This window comes from Hyperolius riggenbachi, chromosome 9 (assembly GCF_040937935.1).
Source record: "Hyperolius riggenbachi isolate aHypRig1 chromosome 9, aHypRig1.pri, whole genome shotgun sequence".
Lineage (NCBI taxonomy): Eukaryota > Metazoa > Chordata > Amphibia > Anura > Hyperoliidae > Hyperolius > Hyperolius riggenbachi.
In genome coordinates, this window is record NC_090654.1 from 280302313 (window position 1) to 280321601 (window position 19289).

Below are 19289 nucleotides of genomic sequence, written 5' to 3' on the forward strand. Positions count from 1 at the left end.
AAATTTCAAACCTGACAGGCAACACTTATTGAAGGCGCGTGTGCATCTTGTACATTTCTTAAACTGGGATTTGCTGTTCTGCAATGCTTTAAAAAGACACTAAAACGGGAAAAAATTATGATATAATGAATTGGTTGTGTAATACGAATAATCACTAGAACATTAGTAGCAAAGAAAATATTCTCATTTATTTTCAGTTACCGGTATATAGTGTTTTTTTTATAACATTGCATCATTCTCTAATATTTGCAGTTTACACACTGATCAGCATTCTAAACAATGTTACAGAGCAGGCCAGTGAACTATTGACCTGTGCTCTGGAGAGAAAAATAAAATACGACTGACAGTTGAGATAATAAGCTTCAGAAGACAGAGCTCTCTGCGACTTTGAAAGTCATGGAGCTCAATGGCTCTTTTGCATAGATAACTGGAGTCTCTTAACTCTTCCTGTACTGGAAACAATATAAGACGTATGTTTCTGCTCCTGATGATTAATTTCTTAGTTGTACTACACATACAAATCGTATCAATTTTTTTTCGCTTTAGTGTCTCTTTAAAATGCATTCGCATCCCTAATTACTGACGCCCACTGATCACTCGGGTTCAGGGCCGAACGCTGTACAGACGCAGCTAGCAATGCTTTCTGTGGCTACGGAAGAGGGTCATAGGCATGGCACACGACAGAGTGGGTGGGGCTAATAGGAAACGGTTTGGGCCTGGGCTTTGATGGAGATGATCAACCTGTCCGGATCTCCCGCCGACACATTGGCCTCAATTCACTAAGCAGTTTAGACTGGTCTACTGATGGTTTGGTCATGGTCAGTTGCATCAAAGGGGAATTCACCATTACCAAATGTTTTAGACCTGTTTTTAGACCTGGTCTAAACCATTTGGTAATTAGGTGGGTAAAGCAGGGGAAAGGATCAAAAGATGCAATTCACAAACAAGTAGCTATGACTGACATCCTTCTCCTCTGATGAGCTCTCCTCTGCATACAATTACACTCCTGTATAATTCATTCAAAAGATTCCATCCTCACATCTAACATACCTCACAGAATTACTTTACTGACAGAAATCAGCTGGTCTAATCTCTGCCAGAGAAAGTGGGCGTGGTTACTCCTCGTTTGCCTTTGTGAATTCAAATTACTGAATATTAGACCAGGTCTAAAGCCCAATCTACACGATACGATTCTTTGTACGATTCTACTTACGATCCGATTAAATCCGACATGTCCGATTGGGATCGATTTGATTCAATTCGATTTGCCATTGTTTTGCAATGGCAAATCGAATTGAATCAAATCGAATGCTGATGATCTGATGCCCAGTCACAGTCTGGGGTGGAGTTTACCACTGAGCTACACCTCTAGACAACGGAAACAGAAAAGCAACTTACAGTCTCACACCGCAGCCAGATTTCATTCATTCCTTCCGCCACTGGGATGAGGAGCTTAATGATAAACTTCTGACCGGAAATGTTTACATCCGGGGTCACTTCACAGCCTGGAAGACAGAAAAGAGCACTGGTCACCACCTTTTACATACATCACAAAACATATCAAACATCACCTCTCACTAATCAGCTGTACTGGGGAAACCCCTTAGTGAGCACATGCCTCAGCAGAGGAGGGGCTAATCTGCCCCTTTCCATACAAGAGATCAGAGAGTGGGTGGGGTTACCTGCAGCCTATGCCTATATAAGTCTCCCAGCATACTTCTTGTTAGGCACAGTTTTTCTGGCATAATCACATGACCATTAGCCCAAGGTTTCATAACTCCTCCCCTCCCCATGGAAGTTTTAGACCAGGGGTAGGGAGCCTATGGCTTGGGAGCCAGATGAGGCTCTTTTGATGGCTACATCTGGCTCACAGACCAATCAGTAGGGGTTGATTTACTAAGCTACACGGCTCAAGCAGCACGGCTTAGTGTGGCAGCGCAAGTAACATTTTCAACTAACTTACTCGAGCTACCCCAAACTAACAAATTGCTCTAATTGTCCCACCCTGGATCCTGTCCAGTGACTTTGCAGAACAAGATTCCTACACTTTGATTGGTCCAAAGTACGGGGATCTCGTCCTACAAAGTGAATCAACCCCCAAATCAGCTAGCTAATTGTACAAGCTGTTAGTCGGTATTTCTCCTGTCTGGCTCTCGGGGGAAAACTGCTGATGTTGCTAAAACTCAAGAGAAGCTGAAGACGTGTCTGGCACGTCCGCTGCTTGGCAGATCAACTGTATACACATCACCATGGCAACAGGGATGTGAGCCCTACTGTTCCAGTTTGAAACATACTGTATGGCTCTCACAGAATTACATTTTAAAATATGTGGAGTTTATGGCGCTCTCAGCCAAAAAGGTTCCTGACCCCCTTTTAAGAACCATAACAAACTAAAAGATGGGCAAAGAAGTTCCGCTGCCTGCTAATGATTGAAGATTTTATATTTATGTAGCACCAGCATCTTTGATGGCACAGTACAGTAGACTGTACAATAGAATGCACTATACAATCATAGCATATATACATTTACATAACCAAGCTAAAGGTCCGTACACACGCCGGACTGCAGGCAACAACAGGTCCGTCGTCACCTCCCGCTGGGCGGGTTTTCAGCAGACAGTCCAGTGTGTGTACAGTCTGTCGGCGGACTGTTAAGGTTGTTTCTGAGCGATCCGCCGGGTGGATCGCTCAGAAACAGCCGTATCAGTCTACAGACTGTACACACACCGGACTGTCGCTGGAACGCCCACCCAGCGGGAGGTGACGACGGACCCGTTGTTGCCTGCAGTCCGGCGTGTGTACGGACCTGAAGACACAACTGAACAGGTCAGCTGATGATCCTACACAGAAAATATGTACCCACATTACACAGCAGTAATAAAACACTAGGAGAGAGGACTCTGCCCTTTCACGCTTATAATCCAATACACACAAAGGTTGATTCCCCCCCCCCCCCCACACACACGCACACACACACTTCCATTCTTTTAATGAACAAGCGACACCCATGCTAACCTAGAAATAAAAAAAACATATATAAGTAGATACATACTACTTCTACTTAAATAACAGATGTTTTGTGCTATCCACCTAATGATTCTTGTGAATCTTATAAAGGAAAAGCAGAAAATCCTGTCTAGGCAGTGGCCATCTTGCCAAGCTAATGCTAACATCATATCCTCACCATCTCTTGTCCCCCCCCCCCCCCCCTCCCTTCTCTTGTTCATTGTGTATTCATTAGCTGCCCTCCTCCCAGAGTCTTCAGACACTCCCACTGAGGTGTATACTAACAGCTGCACTGTTTATTTTTTTATTTACACATCTAATCACTGAGTCATCTCAGCCTTGCTTGTAAACACAAGTAATCAGAGGGTATTTCTGATAAGCAGCTGGATAGGGAAATAAATGGAAGAGGAGGAATAGATTATAGATAAAAAGAACTCCCAGCATTCAACTCTTTGGCACTGTTTGGCACTAGGGCCAGTGCTCCTAAAGTATGTGATAACTCCAAACCATAACAGCAGAAAAAGTTTTCCAAGTTTTGAATGCAGGATTAGCATCTTTATCACTTAATACATTCAGACCAGTTGCTGTTGAAATTTGATTTTTATGGTGACTGACAATACCGCTTTAAAGAAAGAAAAGGGTGTGGTTCCTTTACCCAAAACTGCTACTTCGCTTTTTCATCCATACATCAAATTCCCCAAAAACTGCCAAAAATTTGGATTACATTATGCTGCATAGCACTTTCCCACAATGTGTGGGAGGATAAACTGGCCATGAAAAAAAAAAAAAAAAAAAAAAATGATATTTTCCACATTAAGGGATTCCTCGAGTCAGTATGTCTCATCTGACTACAGTGCACACGTCTTACAAAAAAAAAAAAAAATGTATTAAATACTGTATACTTATACTGAATATATTTTTGTAGGAGTGCACATACAGCCACAGCAGCTGCTATAGGGCCCTGGGAACGGAGAGAGAACGTATTGCCCTTAAACTGTATTTAGAGAGTTTAGCCTGTCCAATCCCCCTAATCTGTGGCTAATCACAAGTGTAATTTGATCTCTCAGCGGTGTCAGCTGGCTGCCTCGGCAGAGCCGCTAATTTGTAAACGCAGGATGTTAACACCATGTCTGATTCCATGAAAGCAGTAAGACACACTGCAGATTTATTGTGGGATTTGTATCAGCTGTAACAAAGAAAGAAGGTTAACAATTAAATGACCGCTACACGCCAATTGGTCTGGACGTGGCAGCAGCCCCAGGACCGCCCAACGCCGATCAGCGTGTAGTCCTGGGGGTGCGTTTTGCAGAAGATAGCGCGTGCCGAAGGGCGCACATCTCCGCATCTGCGATCTAAGGCAGCGCTGTACTGGGGACAGCCGTGTGACACGGCTGGGGGAGACAGGAGCGATTTGCTGTCGTAGGCTGAAACCTATGACAGCCGATCGCTGTAATTGGCTGGCTGTGGGAGGGAGGGTGCTTTAGAAAATTAAAAAAAATAAAAAAAAAAAATTACAAAATTTATTGAAGAGAAAAAAAAATATTTATGAAAAAACAAACATACTGGGTGCGAGATCACAGCCCACCAACAGAAATCTCTGGGGAAATCCCTTGTGTGCCGAGTTGTGCGGCCCTGCAGCGAGGTCTGAAAGCTGCAGTGGCCCATTTTGTAAAAATGCCCTGGTCACTAGGGGGGTTAAGCCCGTGGTCCTTATGTTTTTACGATACAGGAGGAAAAGTGAGAGTCTGGAGGAATCCCACACAGCACACGTGGTGAGGACATACAAACTCCATGCAAACAGTGTTCTAGGTGGGACCTTAACCTGGGAATCTGGCACTGGAAGTGCTATTCACTAAGCCACACATGCTATAAAATATATTACCGATAGAAAATGTCTAGTTTAGCTACTATAGTTTCCATATTTGGATAACAGCATCCTTTAGCCGGAGGCACCCCCTCCTCTTTCCCCCCAGCAGCGCAGCGCCCTGATTACACCAGCGATTGGGCATCCCTCCAGCCGCAGCCACTAGAGCAGGTCAGCCTTCCCAAAAAGGTATTCCTGGCGGCCATGACATCATCTGGCACGCCGCGTGTTTACTGCGCTTCTAAACAGACGCCTGGAGCCTCCGCGCAGTCTAACGAAAAGCTGCTGATCCCCAGCCAAGAGGTGATCACGTATCACAGGACGGAGCGTCTATAGGGAGGACCTGTCACCCAACACCCCGCTCCGCCACGCCGCTGCTGCTGGAACATCTCCCCGTACATGACAATTTAACCCCCTGAGAGCCCTGTGACTGCTACCTCTGCCTGCGTGTAGGGAGGTGCGTCTTAAAGAGAACCAGAGATCAAAATGACTAAAGATTTGATCCTTACCCGAGGGCTTCCTCCCGCGGTCTGCCGTTCAGCTGCGATCAGCCCCAGGAACAGCTTAGTCGCGTCCAGTCTGGATCTTTTGCGCATGCCCAGACCTCCCACACATGCGCAGTGGACCCGGACTCACACGACTGAGCCAGTTACCGGGGCTGAACGCGGGAGGACGGCGAGGGACTTAGATGAGCCTATGGGGCTGGAGGAAGCCCTCGGGTAAGGACCAAATCTAGTCATTTTGACCTCTGGTAGACTTTGAGGCTCATATCCACATCCTACAAAGTGCAAAACCAGCAGCACGACAAACTTTTGACACTACTTTTCCTTTCCCCGCACCAGCTAACTAAACAAACGACTTATTTACATACTGCACACACTCATTTACAAACACTACCATCCGCCCCACCCCCTGAAGCCCACTGCCTAGGTGTCACCCTGGACTCCGCTCTCTCCTTTGCACCCCACATACAAAAGTATAAACCGAGCCTGCAACTTCCACCTCCGCAACAACTCCAGGATCTGCTCTACTGACACCACCAAACACCTCTCTATGCCCTTGTCATGTCCCGCCTAGACTATTGCAATTCCCTTTTATCAGGCTTTCCATCTAACTCAGGGGTGTCAAAATCAAATACAAACTGGGACCCAAATTATACACAGGGACCTATTCAGGGGCCAACCTCAATGTCTACTGGCCACATTCCTCCCTTATAAAGTTCCCAGGTGTCTAATGCCCCCCTCCAACTCCAATACAGTTTCCTGGTGTCTAGTGGCCCTCCTTCCCCTATACAATTCCCTGGAGTCTGGAGGCCCCCACCCACCACTATACAACTCTCTAGGGTTTAGGGTTGTCCCCCTACCTCTCCCCTATTGCATCCCTTGTGTTCTAGGGATTCACCTCCAATATATCTTCCCTGGTGGAGTAAAGTGGGCCAAAGGTACACCACTCAAGGGCCAAATTTAATGGCTCTGAGGGCCAGATTTGGCCCGCGGACTGGAGTTTGACATGTATGCTCTAGCCGCATTGCCCCCCTTAAATTGGTAATGAATGCGACAGCCATACTGATCAACTCTTCAAGCTCTCCACCGGCTCCCCAGACGCTTCAGGATCAACTTAAAAATTCTGTGCTTGGCCTAGAAATCGGTGCACAGGACCTGCCCGACCTACATCTCCGATCTTGCCCACAGGCACATACTGGCCCACCCCCTCCGATCCTCCAATAATAAAACTTTGCAAACACAAAACTGGACTACTTCCCCTTGCCCCACCCATAATGCCCCGCTCCCGAACAATGGGAGGAGCCAATTTTTTTTTTTTTTTTTTTTTTTTTTTTTAAACATCGAGTCAGGAATGCATCCAGAGACAACCAGTCAGCAGAACTGCCCCTCAGTTCCCCTCTTACCCCGTAGGTTCATCTGGTGGGCTGGCATTCCGTTGGCCTCCTCTTTACTCTTGTAACAAGATATCGACGTGTCTTTAAATGTGCAATAATACTGTTTGTAGCCCTTCAGTGTCAGCTTTTTTGGTCTGCAATGTAAAAAGAAAATGAATATGAGAGTCAGAGTTTTAAGTGAAATTATTTCAGAAAAATTCATGAAAATGGACAACACTGTGCTAGACCCTCTTCTAATACAGAGTTTGAAATAATAATAATAATAATAAAAAAAAAATGACATTACCATTCACTACTAATCTAGGGGAAATATCTAATAGCAAATCAGTGCAGCTGCCCAACAGCTGCTGGATAAATATATTAGCTGATGAAGGCTTTGATTTGTAGTCCCTATTCCTGCCTGTTAAAACAAATGTGTATTGAAATGATAAAAAGTCAAATATAATACTTATCTATGGAGAGGGAAAGGTCTGGATCTCAGAGCCCTCCTGGTCCTCTCTGGGTTTCCTCGTTCCAGCGCCCTGTTCTAATTTGCTGCCTTCAGGAACTTTGGAAGCACTCTTGTCCGAGTGGCTCCAAGGATGGGCTGCTCCGTACTGCGCATGCGCAAGAGCGACCTCGCGCAAGCGCAGTATGGTGGTGACCATCTGCGGAAGCACTCAGAGACACGAGTACGTCCAAAGCCTTTACAGGAGCCTCCTGCAGCGTTATGGGATGATGATTGACATCATCTGGCAACAATCTCCTCTAAATATCATCTTCAATATCAACCAATATGGAGGCTGCCATTACTTAGCTTGCCTAGTCGGCAAGATTATGTTTTGGCTTCAGCAGCATCTAAGCCACACCCACAACCAGAACACAGCCAATAGGGTCACACCTGCTCTGTGTGACCCGGCTCGTATCTTGTGACTTATAGTATTAGAGGCAGAGCATCCCTGTGCAAGTTAGTTATTTTATTGTAAATAGGTCAGCAATTGATGCCCCCGTATTTACCATGCCTTAAATTTATACTGGTCGCATATAGTGGAAAACATTACAAGTAAAAAAAAAACAAAAAAAAAAAAAACGAACATTAACTTACTTGAATATTTTTAAATGGTCTGTCAGTTCTGGAATGGAGGTAATGTCACCCTGTACAGAACAAAGAAAGACATTATACACAGGAGCCTCTAACCAGAGTCACCCCCCTTACCCCAAACACATCAGAATAAAATATAATTAAACAGATTAAAGTATGCGGTAACCCTCGAAAGAAGGAAAGGCTGCAAGCTCATGCTGCACAGATTATGGTCAAATGTCTGTACTGCTTATAAATACATGATGTACAGTATTCTTCTAGTTTATGTTCCCTTCTGCGTTTAGGCTCGTACAGACGCCTGACTGCAGCCAACAACGGGTCCGTCGGCACCTCCCACTGGGCGGGTTTTCAGCAGACAATACAGCGTGTGATCAGTCCGCCGACAGACTGTACACACGCTGTACTGTCTGCTGAAAACCCGCCCAGCGGGAGGTACCGACAGACCAGTCGTTGGCTGCAGTCAGGCGTGTGTACGAGCCTTTACATAAAGCGGATCCGAGGTGAAAAACTAACTATAACAAGTAACTTTTCTATATATCTTATTTAAAACTGAGATAGTTTGCACAGCAAATCTAGCTGCAAACAGCTTCAACTGTATATGATTATTTCTTCCTGTGATACAATGACCGCAGCCATGTTCTGCATGTCACATTACACAGGCAAGCTGATCGCATCTCCAGCCCTCAGCTCAATCCCCTCTCCTCCTCCCCTCTGCAATCTATAGTTAGTAACACTCCCTCCTCCTGCCCAGACTGAGCTCCCAGAAGCCTTTGCTACATTGCTCTAAGAGTGCCAAGGTACAAAAGGAGCTGTGGGCGAGGCTTGTTTAGTTTATAGGTAATTTGAGTATTAAAACAAACAAAAAAAAATATTTGGCTTGAGGAATGCCCTATAAACTATATGAAAGGAACACAATTGTGCAATGAGTAAAAGTTTATCTCCACTTTAATATATGAAAGGAACACAATTGTGCAATGAGTAAAAGTTTATCTCCACTTTAAATCTTCTAGATTTAACACTATTTCATGTCCTGAAATGTTAAAGCACTTTATCGTACAAAAATGTGATTATAGCGATTAATATTCGATCTTAAGGCTTTGTGCCACACATTCGTACCAAGCCTGGAAACTGTGCAAGTCTCAAGGTATCAGAACATGTGGTCACCATGCAGAAGCAGTATCGGCAGTTTAGAAAGCTTATTAATGATAATCTCGGAATTCTAAACCCCAAATCATCAATGTCCTAGAAGCAGCAGATTGGGTGTGTAGGTCTCCCCAAACCCCTTTAAGGTGGCCACTAAGGATCCAATTCCTAGCGAAACATCATTCGAGCGATCAGATAATTCTGATAGGAAGAAAAATCATTCACTGCACCATCAACGAACCAATCTTTGCTCCCTATCTATCACAACCAACAAGAAAATCCAAATTTTGGTTCGACTAAAATCCAATTGGACGACTATTTTTATAATTGTCCATAATGGATTGTGCCCATCAAAGGAGAATAGTTGCAACCAATCCGATCAGAATTTCTGATCGCTCAAACGATTTTTCGCTAGAAATTCGACCGTTAGTGCCACCTTTAGGCAAAGATGGCGACAGTGCTCCAGGTGGAATATGTGAAATGGGATGAGGTGTAACCTGGGTTACGGCAAGCATCCATGGCTGTAATATACAGGAGAGTCTAAATTATTACTGTATACCCCCAGATTTTATGCATCTCGCCAGTTACTCATCTCAACTGCCCAGTCTACATAAACATTTACATTGTCCACCAGTGACCAGCTTACATTATTTTATCATAGTTTCTAAAAGTGAAACTCACTGGAAGTCAGCCATTTGACAAGGCACATACTACAGATCGCTAATCGCAAAGTGTTTTTTGCTGAGCGATTTCCAAAGAGATTTCTGGTGCTTTTAGAGGTGATTTTACTTTAGTGCTTGCGTTTTTAAAGAGACTAACAAAATGCCATGTTTTTTGTTGGTAAACACTGCCTAAAACTGGTTATTAAAAGCCAGGATAGCGGCGAGGACCAGCGGAAACGGCAAAGAGGGGCCCAGCAGATCACAGTGACTCCATTGGTATGTTTTTTAATTGTACAAATCGGACAGTACAGATTCTCTTTAAAAGCAATTGTGTTTTATTTTTTGTGGCTTGTGTAGTACGAACTCTGCAAAATTTTGCAGAGTTCCAATCTTTTGTATTGGCGAGCAAGGACTCAAAAAATGCTACGGGACTACACTCGCAATTGCGATTTCCCTAATCACAATCGCTCCTGTCGGTTTGCCTCCACTTTCATTAGCATAGCACTTTTAGAATAGCCAGCAATCGGCAGCGATCCCAAAACAATACTAAAATTGTTGAAAGTATCAACAGGAATAATTCACTGCAGTATAGTAAAACAACCACAAGAGGTCACTGTGTGTAAAATGTGATGATGATCTCTATGGTATTGTGACTTCCTGTATTGATTCTGTGTTCCTCTCTGTTCTAAGTAAGCTGCATTTCCTGATGGTGGTGTAGGATATATCTCTGCACGTTTTCTTAAGTAAAGCATTCTAATGTCATATACTGTGTGCCTATCTGCGTGTACAGAACACTCTGTTCCATCAAAAGAAAAAAAAAAAATCACTCCAGCAGGTCGTAGCCCTATGACAGCAACTGAGACAACAAGGGGTTAATAACATCAGAAAGAACTCGCAGTGCGGTAACATGGGAAAAGGGTGACCTTTATCTTCTATTAAGCTTTTGTTTAAAGAGATTGTACAGCCTGCGGCATCCCATAAGACAGCAGGACACATACCGTCCCTGGCCATACGGCCCTCTCTGATTGTCCTTACGCTAACGTAACAAGCTATTGGCAGACACTTCAAAACCAGAGTACTTTTCTAACGTTTCAGTCCACTCCAGCCTAACTTTTCAGGAGCCGACTGGGTTATGTCACAGCTGCCATCTTGTGCCTTTAGGGGACAGCCCATCGCTGTTCCAGGTTCTGACATCATAATCTTAGGACTTTTGTTGCATGAAGAGTTCCGATTTCAGAAAGTAGAACGAGATCACAGGTCTAATACCCTGAAAGCTTTACAAAAATGTCAACGCCCAAAGTTCTGCCATCTCCCAGACAACGGAACAAAAAACTTTTGTGACTATTCACTCAAAAGAGAACCAGTCAAGTCCTTTTTAGTGACCGGAATCTCAACCTTGGAACGCATGTAACTTCTCTTACCAACCCAAGACGACTTTTGGTCTCATTATTTAAGTGTAACTGTCGGGCATAAAATCAAAAGTCAATTATTTATTTTTATCTGGTAAACAAGGAATAAGGATGCTAACCAGGCAATCAAAAAGTTAAAATCACTATTACTTTTCTTGTTGATAAATGATCATTCCCCAGTTTACTTGACTCTTATTTGGTACATTGCCACACAAGGAAATTTCCAGGGCATGCCGAGTTGTCCTTTTTTGCTTCTCTACTTTCCCCTCACACTTAACTAATGCAGCCTGATTGGCTGAAGCCTCTATCCCTCATGTGTTCCCCTCCCACACCTCTGCGCCTCTCTGATTGGCCAATATTTCTCATGCTGAGAATATGCACTTTCTATAGTGAAGGGCAGGCAATGCAAACACAGAAGAGAGTAAGGTAGGAAATGACATCAGGATTGGCTTCAAAATAGCCACAGATAAAATGGGAAATGCCAAGAAAGATTTTCTCTTTTTTTTTTTTACTGTAGAAAAATCACTAAAATCAAAACGTGGACAGTGCAATACATCTGTTATGTAAGTAGAGCAAGTATTTCTCTACTTATATATGTGTTTTTTTCCTGAGATAGTATGGCTGACAGCTCATTTTTAAAGTTAAATTCAACTTTGGTGGAAACTGCAATGTTAAAAAGAGACATCCTAAGAGGCCTCCATAAAAGTAGTAAACATGATCTCACAGGTGTCGAAACCCAGTTCTCGAGGGCCATATCCATGCCAGTGTTTTTGTTGGACGGAGAAATGTGTTTTATTTGATGAAGCACACCTTTCCCGATTCAGTCCCGTCAATTAAATTGAGCTGTGCTAAAAATGTGTGAGGACTAGGGATGGTCTGAACTGCCCGTTTTTTAATTCCAAAGATTTTCCGATTTCTGCCAAAGCAGATCACCTATTCCGCAGATTTCTGAGGAAAGTCCTTTTGTCATTTTTGTTAATAAAGTTAATTAAAAAAAGGTTTTTAAAAAATTGGAAATATATAATGTTTGCAGATGTACGCTATTATGCAGGGCTGTGGAGTCGGTACAAAAATCATCTGACTATGAAACCCCCGACTCCAACTCCGGATACCCAAAATTGCTTCGACTCCCATTCCACAGCCCTGCTATTATGCGTACATCCATGAAACACTCAATTCCACTGATTGGCCAAATACTTACAAATTATCTGATTGGCAAAATACTCGAGTCTGAAGTATAGATTCAATCAGAGAATGCAGAATTTTTCTGCAAAAATTGGATTGGATTCAAATACTACCGAGCATTTCCGCGTCTTGTGACCTAAACTGTCAGTGATATTCTGATTACCGTAAAATTTAGTATTTTCCGATTGACCAAATACTTCAGAGTTCTGTGATTGGGCTAAAATTTCCAAGTTGTGGTAATGCTGCTTTTCCACAGAAATACTATTTCCGATTACAAGAGCAAAAAGTAGATTTCCATCTGGAAACTTGGAAATCAGGTTACTGTGGAAGTATTCCAACCATCCCTAGTGAGGACCTTGATCCTTGAGGCCTGGAGTTAAGACTCCTACACACATACTAACAATCTGCCCAACGATCATCTTAACTTGCTCTGTTGAAAGAGAAGTTGGGCGAATGTACAGCTGGCAAACAACAAGACGACCAACTAATAACAGAACACAGATAGAAACCGCTCCACTGCGCTGGAGAAAACAGTGCTGGATCCAAAGCAGCCAAGCTTAGTCAGTATAGAATAGAAGGGAGATCCGCAACTATGTCTTCTCCAAAAGCTTTATTAGGACATATCCTCAATACAATCAAGTAACCTCTTAGCTAAGAGGTTACTTGATTGTATTGAGGATATGTCCTAATAAAGCTTTTGGAGAAGACATAGTTGCAGATCTCCCTTCTATTCTATACCAACTAATAACAGGTTGTTTGTCAGATCCATCCGGCAGATCAACCTGCACAACTATCATGCAAGTTGACCACATGTGTGCAAGTTTGTCTTTTAGCTTGCACGCACAGTATTTAAAGGGACTCCTAGCACCTCATATGGGTCCTTTGAAGAGACCCTGACCAGTACTGTAAAGCACTTAAAGGGACACTTAAGTCATCCCAAAAAAATGAGTTTTACTCACCTGGGGGTTCCAGCAGCCCCCTGCAGCTGTATTGTGCCCACGCAGACTCCCTCTGAGCCTCCTGTCCCCGCTGGCAGCCACTTCCTGTTTCGGCGACAGGAACCGACAGGCAGGGAACGCGAGTGATTCTTCACGTTCCCGGCCACAATAGCACCTTCTATGCTGCTATAGCATAGAGTATATATCATATAGCAGCATAGATGGCGCTATTGTGGCCGGGAACGTGAAGAATCACTCGCGCTCCCTGCCTGTCAGTTCCTGTCGCCGAAACAGGAAGTGGCTGCCAGCGGGGACAGGAGGCTCAGAGGGAGTCTGCGTGGGCACAATACAGCTGCAGGGGGCTGCTGGAACTCCCAGGTGAGTAAAACTCATTTTTTTGGGGATGACTTAAGTGTCCCTTTAAAGACGCATACCATTCTGTAGCTTGTGCTCTCCTCTTTCATTTGATGCCTGAATCTCCGCTCTACACCAAACAGTTTTTGTTCAATTTAAAAATCGCGGCTGCCATCTTGGCTATGTTATAACTTTCGGGTCACCCCTGTCTTCTCTGTTAGAGAAGTGCATCACTGAATGAAGCAGGAAGAGGAAGTGACACGCTTGGCCATTGCAAGAGGCTCCTCCAGAGGGGTCATAGCACGACTTTGTTGGAAGTCGCCTGGCTTAAAGGCATACCCATGAGAGGTGCTTGGAGTCCAGCAGATCATTTGAAGGCGTTCAAAGATTGTGGAGCCCCTCTGAGCTAATTACTTCTGGGTTATTTTCATTGGATATTTAGGTCAAGGAGGCAATTTTTCCCCCAGACAATAAACAGACTTGCCACTTACCAAGATGGTGGAAGTCTTCCCTCCCTCCAGGGTGATCTCCAGGTCCGAGAGCGCCGCGTCCACCTCATCTACTTCCTTATCGCTGTTGTTGTAATGGTTCTCTGTTGCCATCATGGATAGCTTATTTATGTGATACTAAAAAAAAACAAAAAAAAACAAATAAAAAAACCAGAAAGGATACACATCAATGAATCAAGTATGAATAATGCGTCAGGTTCTTCTCTCCTCGTAACCAATCAGCGCTCCATTTTTATTTTTTAAAAAGTGTCACTGAAGCGGAAAAAGTAGGATATAATAAATTGTATGTGTAGTAAGGGTAATTGATGGAACATTATTTTCAGTTGTATAGCTGTTTTGCTAAAACATTGCATCATTCTCTAATGTTTGCAGTGGAGGCTGCCATGTTCATTTCCTTTTAAGCAATACCAGTTGCCTGGCCGCCCCGATGGGCTATTTGGCTGCAGTAGTGTTTGAATCACACCAGAAACAAGAATGCAGCTAATCTTGTCAGATCTGACAATGTCAGAAACCCCTGATCTGCTGCATGCTTGTTCAGGGGCTATGGCTAAAAGTGTTAAAGGCAGAGGATCAACAGGACTGCCAGGCAACTGGTATTGCTTAAAAGGAAATAAATATGGCAGCGTCCATATACCCCTCACTACGGTTGTCCTTTAAAGAAACAGCGAGCGACAGATCGGTGCAATTTTCTGAAGCACCTATCTCTGACTAAATTAGTGGGAGAGCTCAGAGAAGCTCTTTTGCACAGATAACAACCGAAGTTTAACTCTTCCTGTACTGGAAAACAATATGAGACTCTTCTTTGCTGCTAATGTTGTATTTCTTAGCTGTACTACACATGCAATTCATTATCTAATAAGTTTATTTTCCTTTCAGATTCCCTTTAACCTGCCATAAGAACAAGGAATAGAGAAGCAGATTGGAGACCAGGAGAGGAACGCAGTAAATTAAGCCCCACTTGACCCACAAGAGGATCATTCACAAGCCAAAACAACCCGCCCTGGTACAAACTCAGGGTTGGGACAAAACAATTCCCTCCAACACTGATGCTATGTGTCTTCATTACTTTGAAAGAGATCAAAACTCCAGCAAACTCATTAGCAGAACATTCACAACCTTTGGCCAGCGGCCAGAACTCCCCTTTGATCTTGTAATGTTTTGTTGTCCGCTCTCAGGATTGCGGCCCTCTCCTCTCCCACCCCTCCAGAGCCACACAGCAGCAGAATAATAGGATCACGTCTATGTTGTGCTTGCTGCTCCTCTTCTAGAGGAAAACCATCTACAGATGTTTCACCGGCCTCCCACCAGCCACAGGATATTGGACAATCCACAAGCCTTATCTTTTATTTTCTACCCTGAAGATAAAGACATTCCCCACAGATCCTACAGAAAGTTAGCCATCTATGAGCAGGGTTGCTGTTCAAGCCAAGAGGACCACAAAATAGAGGTTGTTTGAGGAGTTCTTTCTATGACCATGTTGCAGAAGTCCTAGGATGACCTTATTTAACATGTAGGTTTGGCTGTCTGAACAGAATCGCCCACCAGAGTTGGAATTTGGCCGGATGACCACAGAAGAGAAATTACATCTTCGTGGAATGTGCTACTTTGACCCTGAAACCAAATCCTTACAGCATTTAAACTTCCTGGTCATTAGGAAAATGGTTCCACATAATTCTTCATACTCTGGACTTGTTGTCCTCAGGCTGTTTTCCCTTTCAGAGGACCATGAAGAACCTAATTTCCAGATGAAGAGGAAGAGATAAATGGGGTGGAAGGAGTGGTTTTAGGGTCAAAGCTGACTTTCTTTGTGTGGCAGCAATGCTGGATGCCATCTCTACAGAAGTGTGCCAAGTGATAACGCAGAGCAAGGTTACTGAGCAGTCCATGAAGATACAACTATAAGGACTTATGGCCCATACTCACGAGTGACATTTGTCGCCGCAACACGCGGCGCGCGCGTGTTGCGGCGACAGGTCGCCCGTGAGTATGGGCCGCCGCACGCGCACCCCGAACTGTCGCCCGCCGCTCTTGTCGCCATGCGATTGAAAGTTTCAATCGCATGGCAACAGTCGCCGCCGCACCTCCGCCGCAACTGTCGCTAGTCCGCGTGAGTACGCGGACTAGCGACAGCAACCTCCATAGAGGTGAATGAAGCTTCCGGCGGGGGGAGGAGGAACGTCGGCGACAGCTTCCGTCTCGCCGCTGGTCCCTCTTCCGCGTGTGTACGCGGAGGGACCTGGAGAGAAGCTGTCGCCGGCCTGTCGCTAGCACGCTCACGTGTGCTGGCGACAGGCCACTTCTGCAGCCCGTGAGTACGGGCCATTAGACAAGGCAAGACTGAAGCTACAGGACTAGAAAATTCTCCAAATCCTCACTGACCCAGGAAGTGGAATCCATGCTAGTAGTAAAAATGTAAACAGGACAAAAACTGCACACAAGAATGAACCATCACCGCTTTAAAATTAATGAGGGTAAAATGGACACACCAGTGGGCCAACACTTCTGTGAACCAGGACACAGCATGCAAGATCTAAAAGTACTTGTTCTTAAGGGTAACTTCAAAAATGAACAAGCAAGAAAGATTTCTGAGTACAAATTTATGAAGATGTTTAAGACATTAACAGAGAGTTTAAATTGTGAAATGGGATTCATGACTCCTTATGCAACATGATTGACTTGGCTTCACTATCTTCAGAAACAGCTAGATTTCATGTTTGGTTGCATAAGCTCACTGGCTCCACCCTGCTGATCACCTGACATCTAACTGCTAAACAGCAACCAGCACAACTGCCATCTTTGTGTTTACTATTTACCTGCATCAGTGTTTTACTTCAGCTAACGTCTGGAAATATGCCTGAAGAAGGTACTAGATCCCAGAAAGCTTGCATTATTTAACTTTATCAGTTAGCCATTAAAAAGGTATTACTTTTACAAGACTTTGTATTTTTCTACCTACATAATCCATGCTAGCAAATTAAAGCCACTACATGCAGTCAGTCACTGTGTCAATCAGTTGCCAGCAAGTGGCTCTCATTTTTACTACTATCTCTCCCTCGCTGTCCACTATCTCAACCCGAAAAAGGTGTTCACATGCAACACAATACGATCGTCTGATAGAATGTGTGATTTGATGATATAAGACCAGGCAGGAATTATAGCAGAGGACAGCCGAGTCATACTCACCTTGGCAGATCACAGAAGGAGAATGCTGCCGTTGAGAGAGAGCCGAGCTCGTGCTAGACTGTCGACCCAAAATAGTCACAATTTTAAATAATAATAATGATAAAATCTAGTGGGTGAATGTATGGCTCTCTTAATGCCCTCTGTTAAGTGCTTATTTAAAAAAAAAAAAAAAAAAAAACTGCTCTGTGTTTATTACGTAGTCTACAGCTGGACCCTGCATTGCAAGTATTTCAATATAATCAATGTTTCCGCTGTATTGAATCTTATCTCAATCAGCCTGGCTCTATTCTAGTACATTGCCGGGGAGAGGGAAGCTTGTTATCTCCCCTCCTGTATTTCTGCTCCTCACTGATTGGCTGAGGGCAATTCAGTGTAACAGGAGGCTGAGAAGGGAAATGCACCTCACCTCTCCGCAGAAGCTTCTGATATATGATCTATATGTGCTCATGTGTTTCCAAAGCAAGCTAGATAGGACAGTGCAGTTTTAGTACATAGCTCAGTGGGAGAGAGGACTGGCAAAAGGAGGAAATGACATCAGCATTGGCTTCAGTCAGATGCAGTAAAGATGGAAAATGCATGGAACAGTTTTCTCTGTATTTACTATATAAAATTCACTGAAATAAAAACGTGGACAGTACAATACATATGTAAGTAGAGCAAGTATTGATCTACTTACTGAATATATAAGGGTGTTTTTTCCTGGGATAGTATGGCTGTCCCTGATGCTTTAAAGAGGACTGTAGTGAAAACAACATGATGAATAAAAATTGCTCATTTTTTACAATATTCATTTAGACATTAGTCAGAATGCTCTGGGAGGTGATTTCTGCATTTAGGTGACACTAGAAAAATGTGAATATTGTGCAAAAGTCCATTTATTTCAGAAATTCTACTTAAAAAGGCAAAACTAATAAATGAAATAGACTCATTACATGCAAAGTGAGAGATTTCACGCCTTTGTGATAAATTTTGATGATTTTGGCTTACAGCTCATGAAAACCCCAAAATCAGAATCTCAGACCATTAGAATATTGTGAGAAGGTTCTAGATTCTCGGCTCAAAGTGTCAGACTCTAATCAGCTAATCAATCCACAACACCTGCAAAGGGTTCGGATTTCATACATTAGTTTTATCTTTTAGGCCTTTTTCACAGTGGGACGTTGCGTTTGATGCGACGTAAAGCCTCGTTCACATCTGCTGCGCTGAAAAACGTGTTAAAGCGCAGGGTAAAAAACGCATGCGCTTGTGCGCGCTTTCGTCCGCGTTTCTGTGCGTTGCGCTGCGATTCTTTAAAGCACGTTTTGCTTACTGTAGCAGCAGCAGTTGTCAATAAAACTTTGTTTTTGTATGTAAATGTATTTTTTTCTCCAATTAGGGGTAAAAAACGCATGCGCTTCTATGCGCTTGTACGCGATTCTATGTGCTAAAAAAGCGAACCCATTCACTTGCATTGCTGTGCGCTTTCCAGCTCAACGCACAGAAATGCATGCAACACTACGTTTCTGTAACGCTGCTCAGCGCAGCGCATAGATGTGAACCAGCTACATTTAGTTACATGGAAAAATCAATACCTTGCTGAACGCACAGGGCAGTGCGCTGTAAAAAGCGCACAGAAACGGCCCTGATGTGAACGAGGCCTTAAAGTCGCACAATGTGCCCCTAACGTAGCGCATGTAGTTTATAAAATTGGACGTTATTTTGCACTGCACTATGTGTCTCTTGGTGCGCCGTTTTTGTCACATACTGATGTAACGAAAACAGTGCATGCGTTACATTAAAAAAAAAAAAACAAAAAAAAAAAAACAACTTACTGAGCATGTGCAACACACAACGCAGCAAATGTATTGCTAAACGCACAGCATGCAGCACTTTCTAAATATTGCTACACGTTACACACAACGCAACGTGTGCACTGTGAATGTTGCACAGACTTTGTATTGCTGTGCGTTAGTCTGCGTTATAATTTTTTATTACGTGCGACTTTAACGTCCCACTGTGAAAGAGGCCTTAAAGAGAACCCGAGGTGTGTTTAAAGAATGTCATCTGCATACAGAGGCT

The 19289-nt window shown here is 43.7% G+C and overlaps 1 protein-coding gene across 4 annotated transcripts in view; it reads right to left on the reverse strand.

The window, feature by feature from the left end:
- The window catches only part of FERMT2 (FERM domain containing kindlin 2), a 168126-nt gene that overhangs the window by 20397 nt on the left and 128440 nt on the right, over window positions 1-19289 (reverse strand). For all 4 annotated transcript variants that reach the window (XM_068254663.1, XM_068254662.1, XM_068254661.1 and 1 more), the window contains 4 exons: window positions 14031-14165; window positions 7852-7901; window positions 6777-6901; window positions 1399-1505 (listed from right to left, as the gene is read on the reverse strand). In XM_068254663.1, the coding sequence (XP_068110764.1) occupies window positions 1399-1505; window positions 6777-6901; window positions 7852-7901; window positions 14031-14165 (417 nt within the window). The remainder of the gene's footprint in view (window positions 1-1398; window positions 1506-6776; window positions 6902-7851; window positions 7902-14030; window positions 14166-19289) is intronic.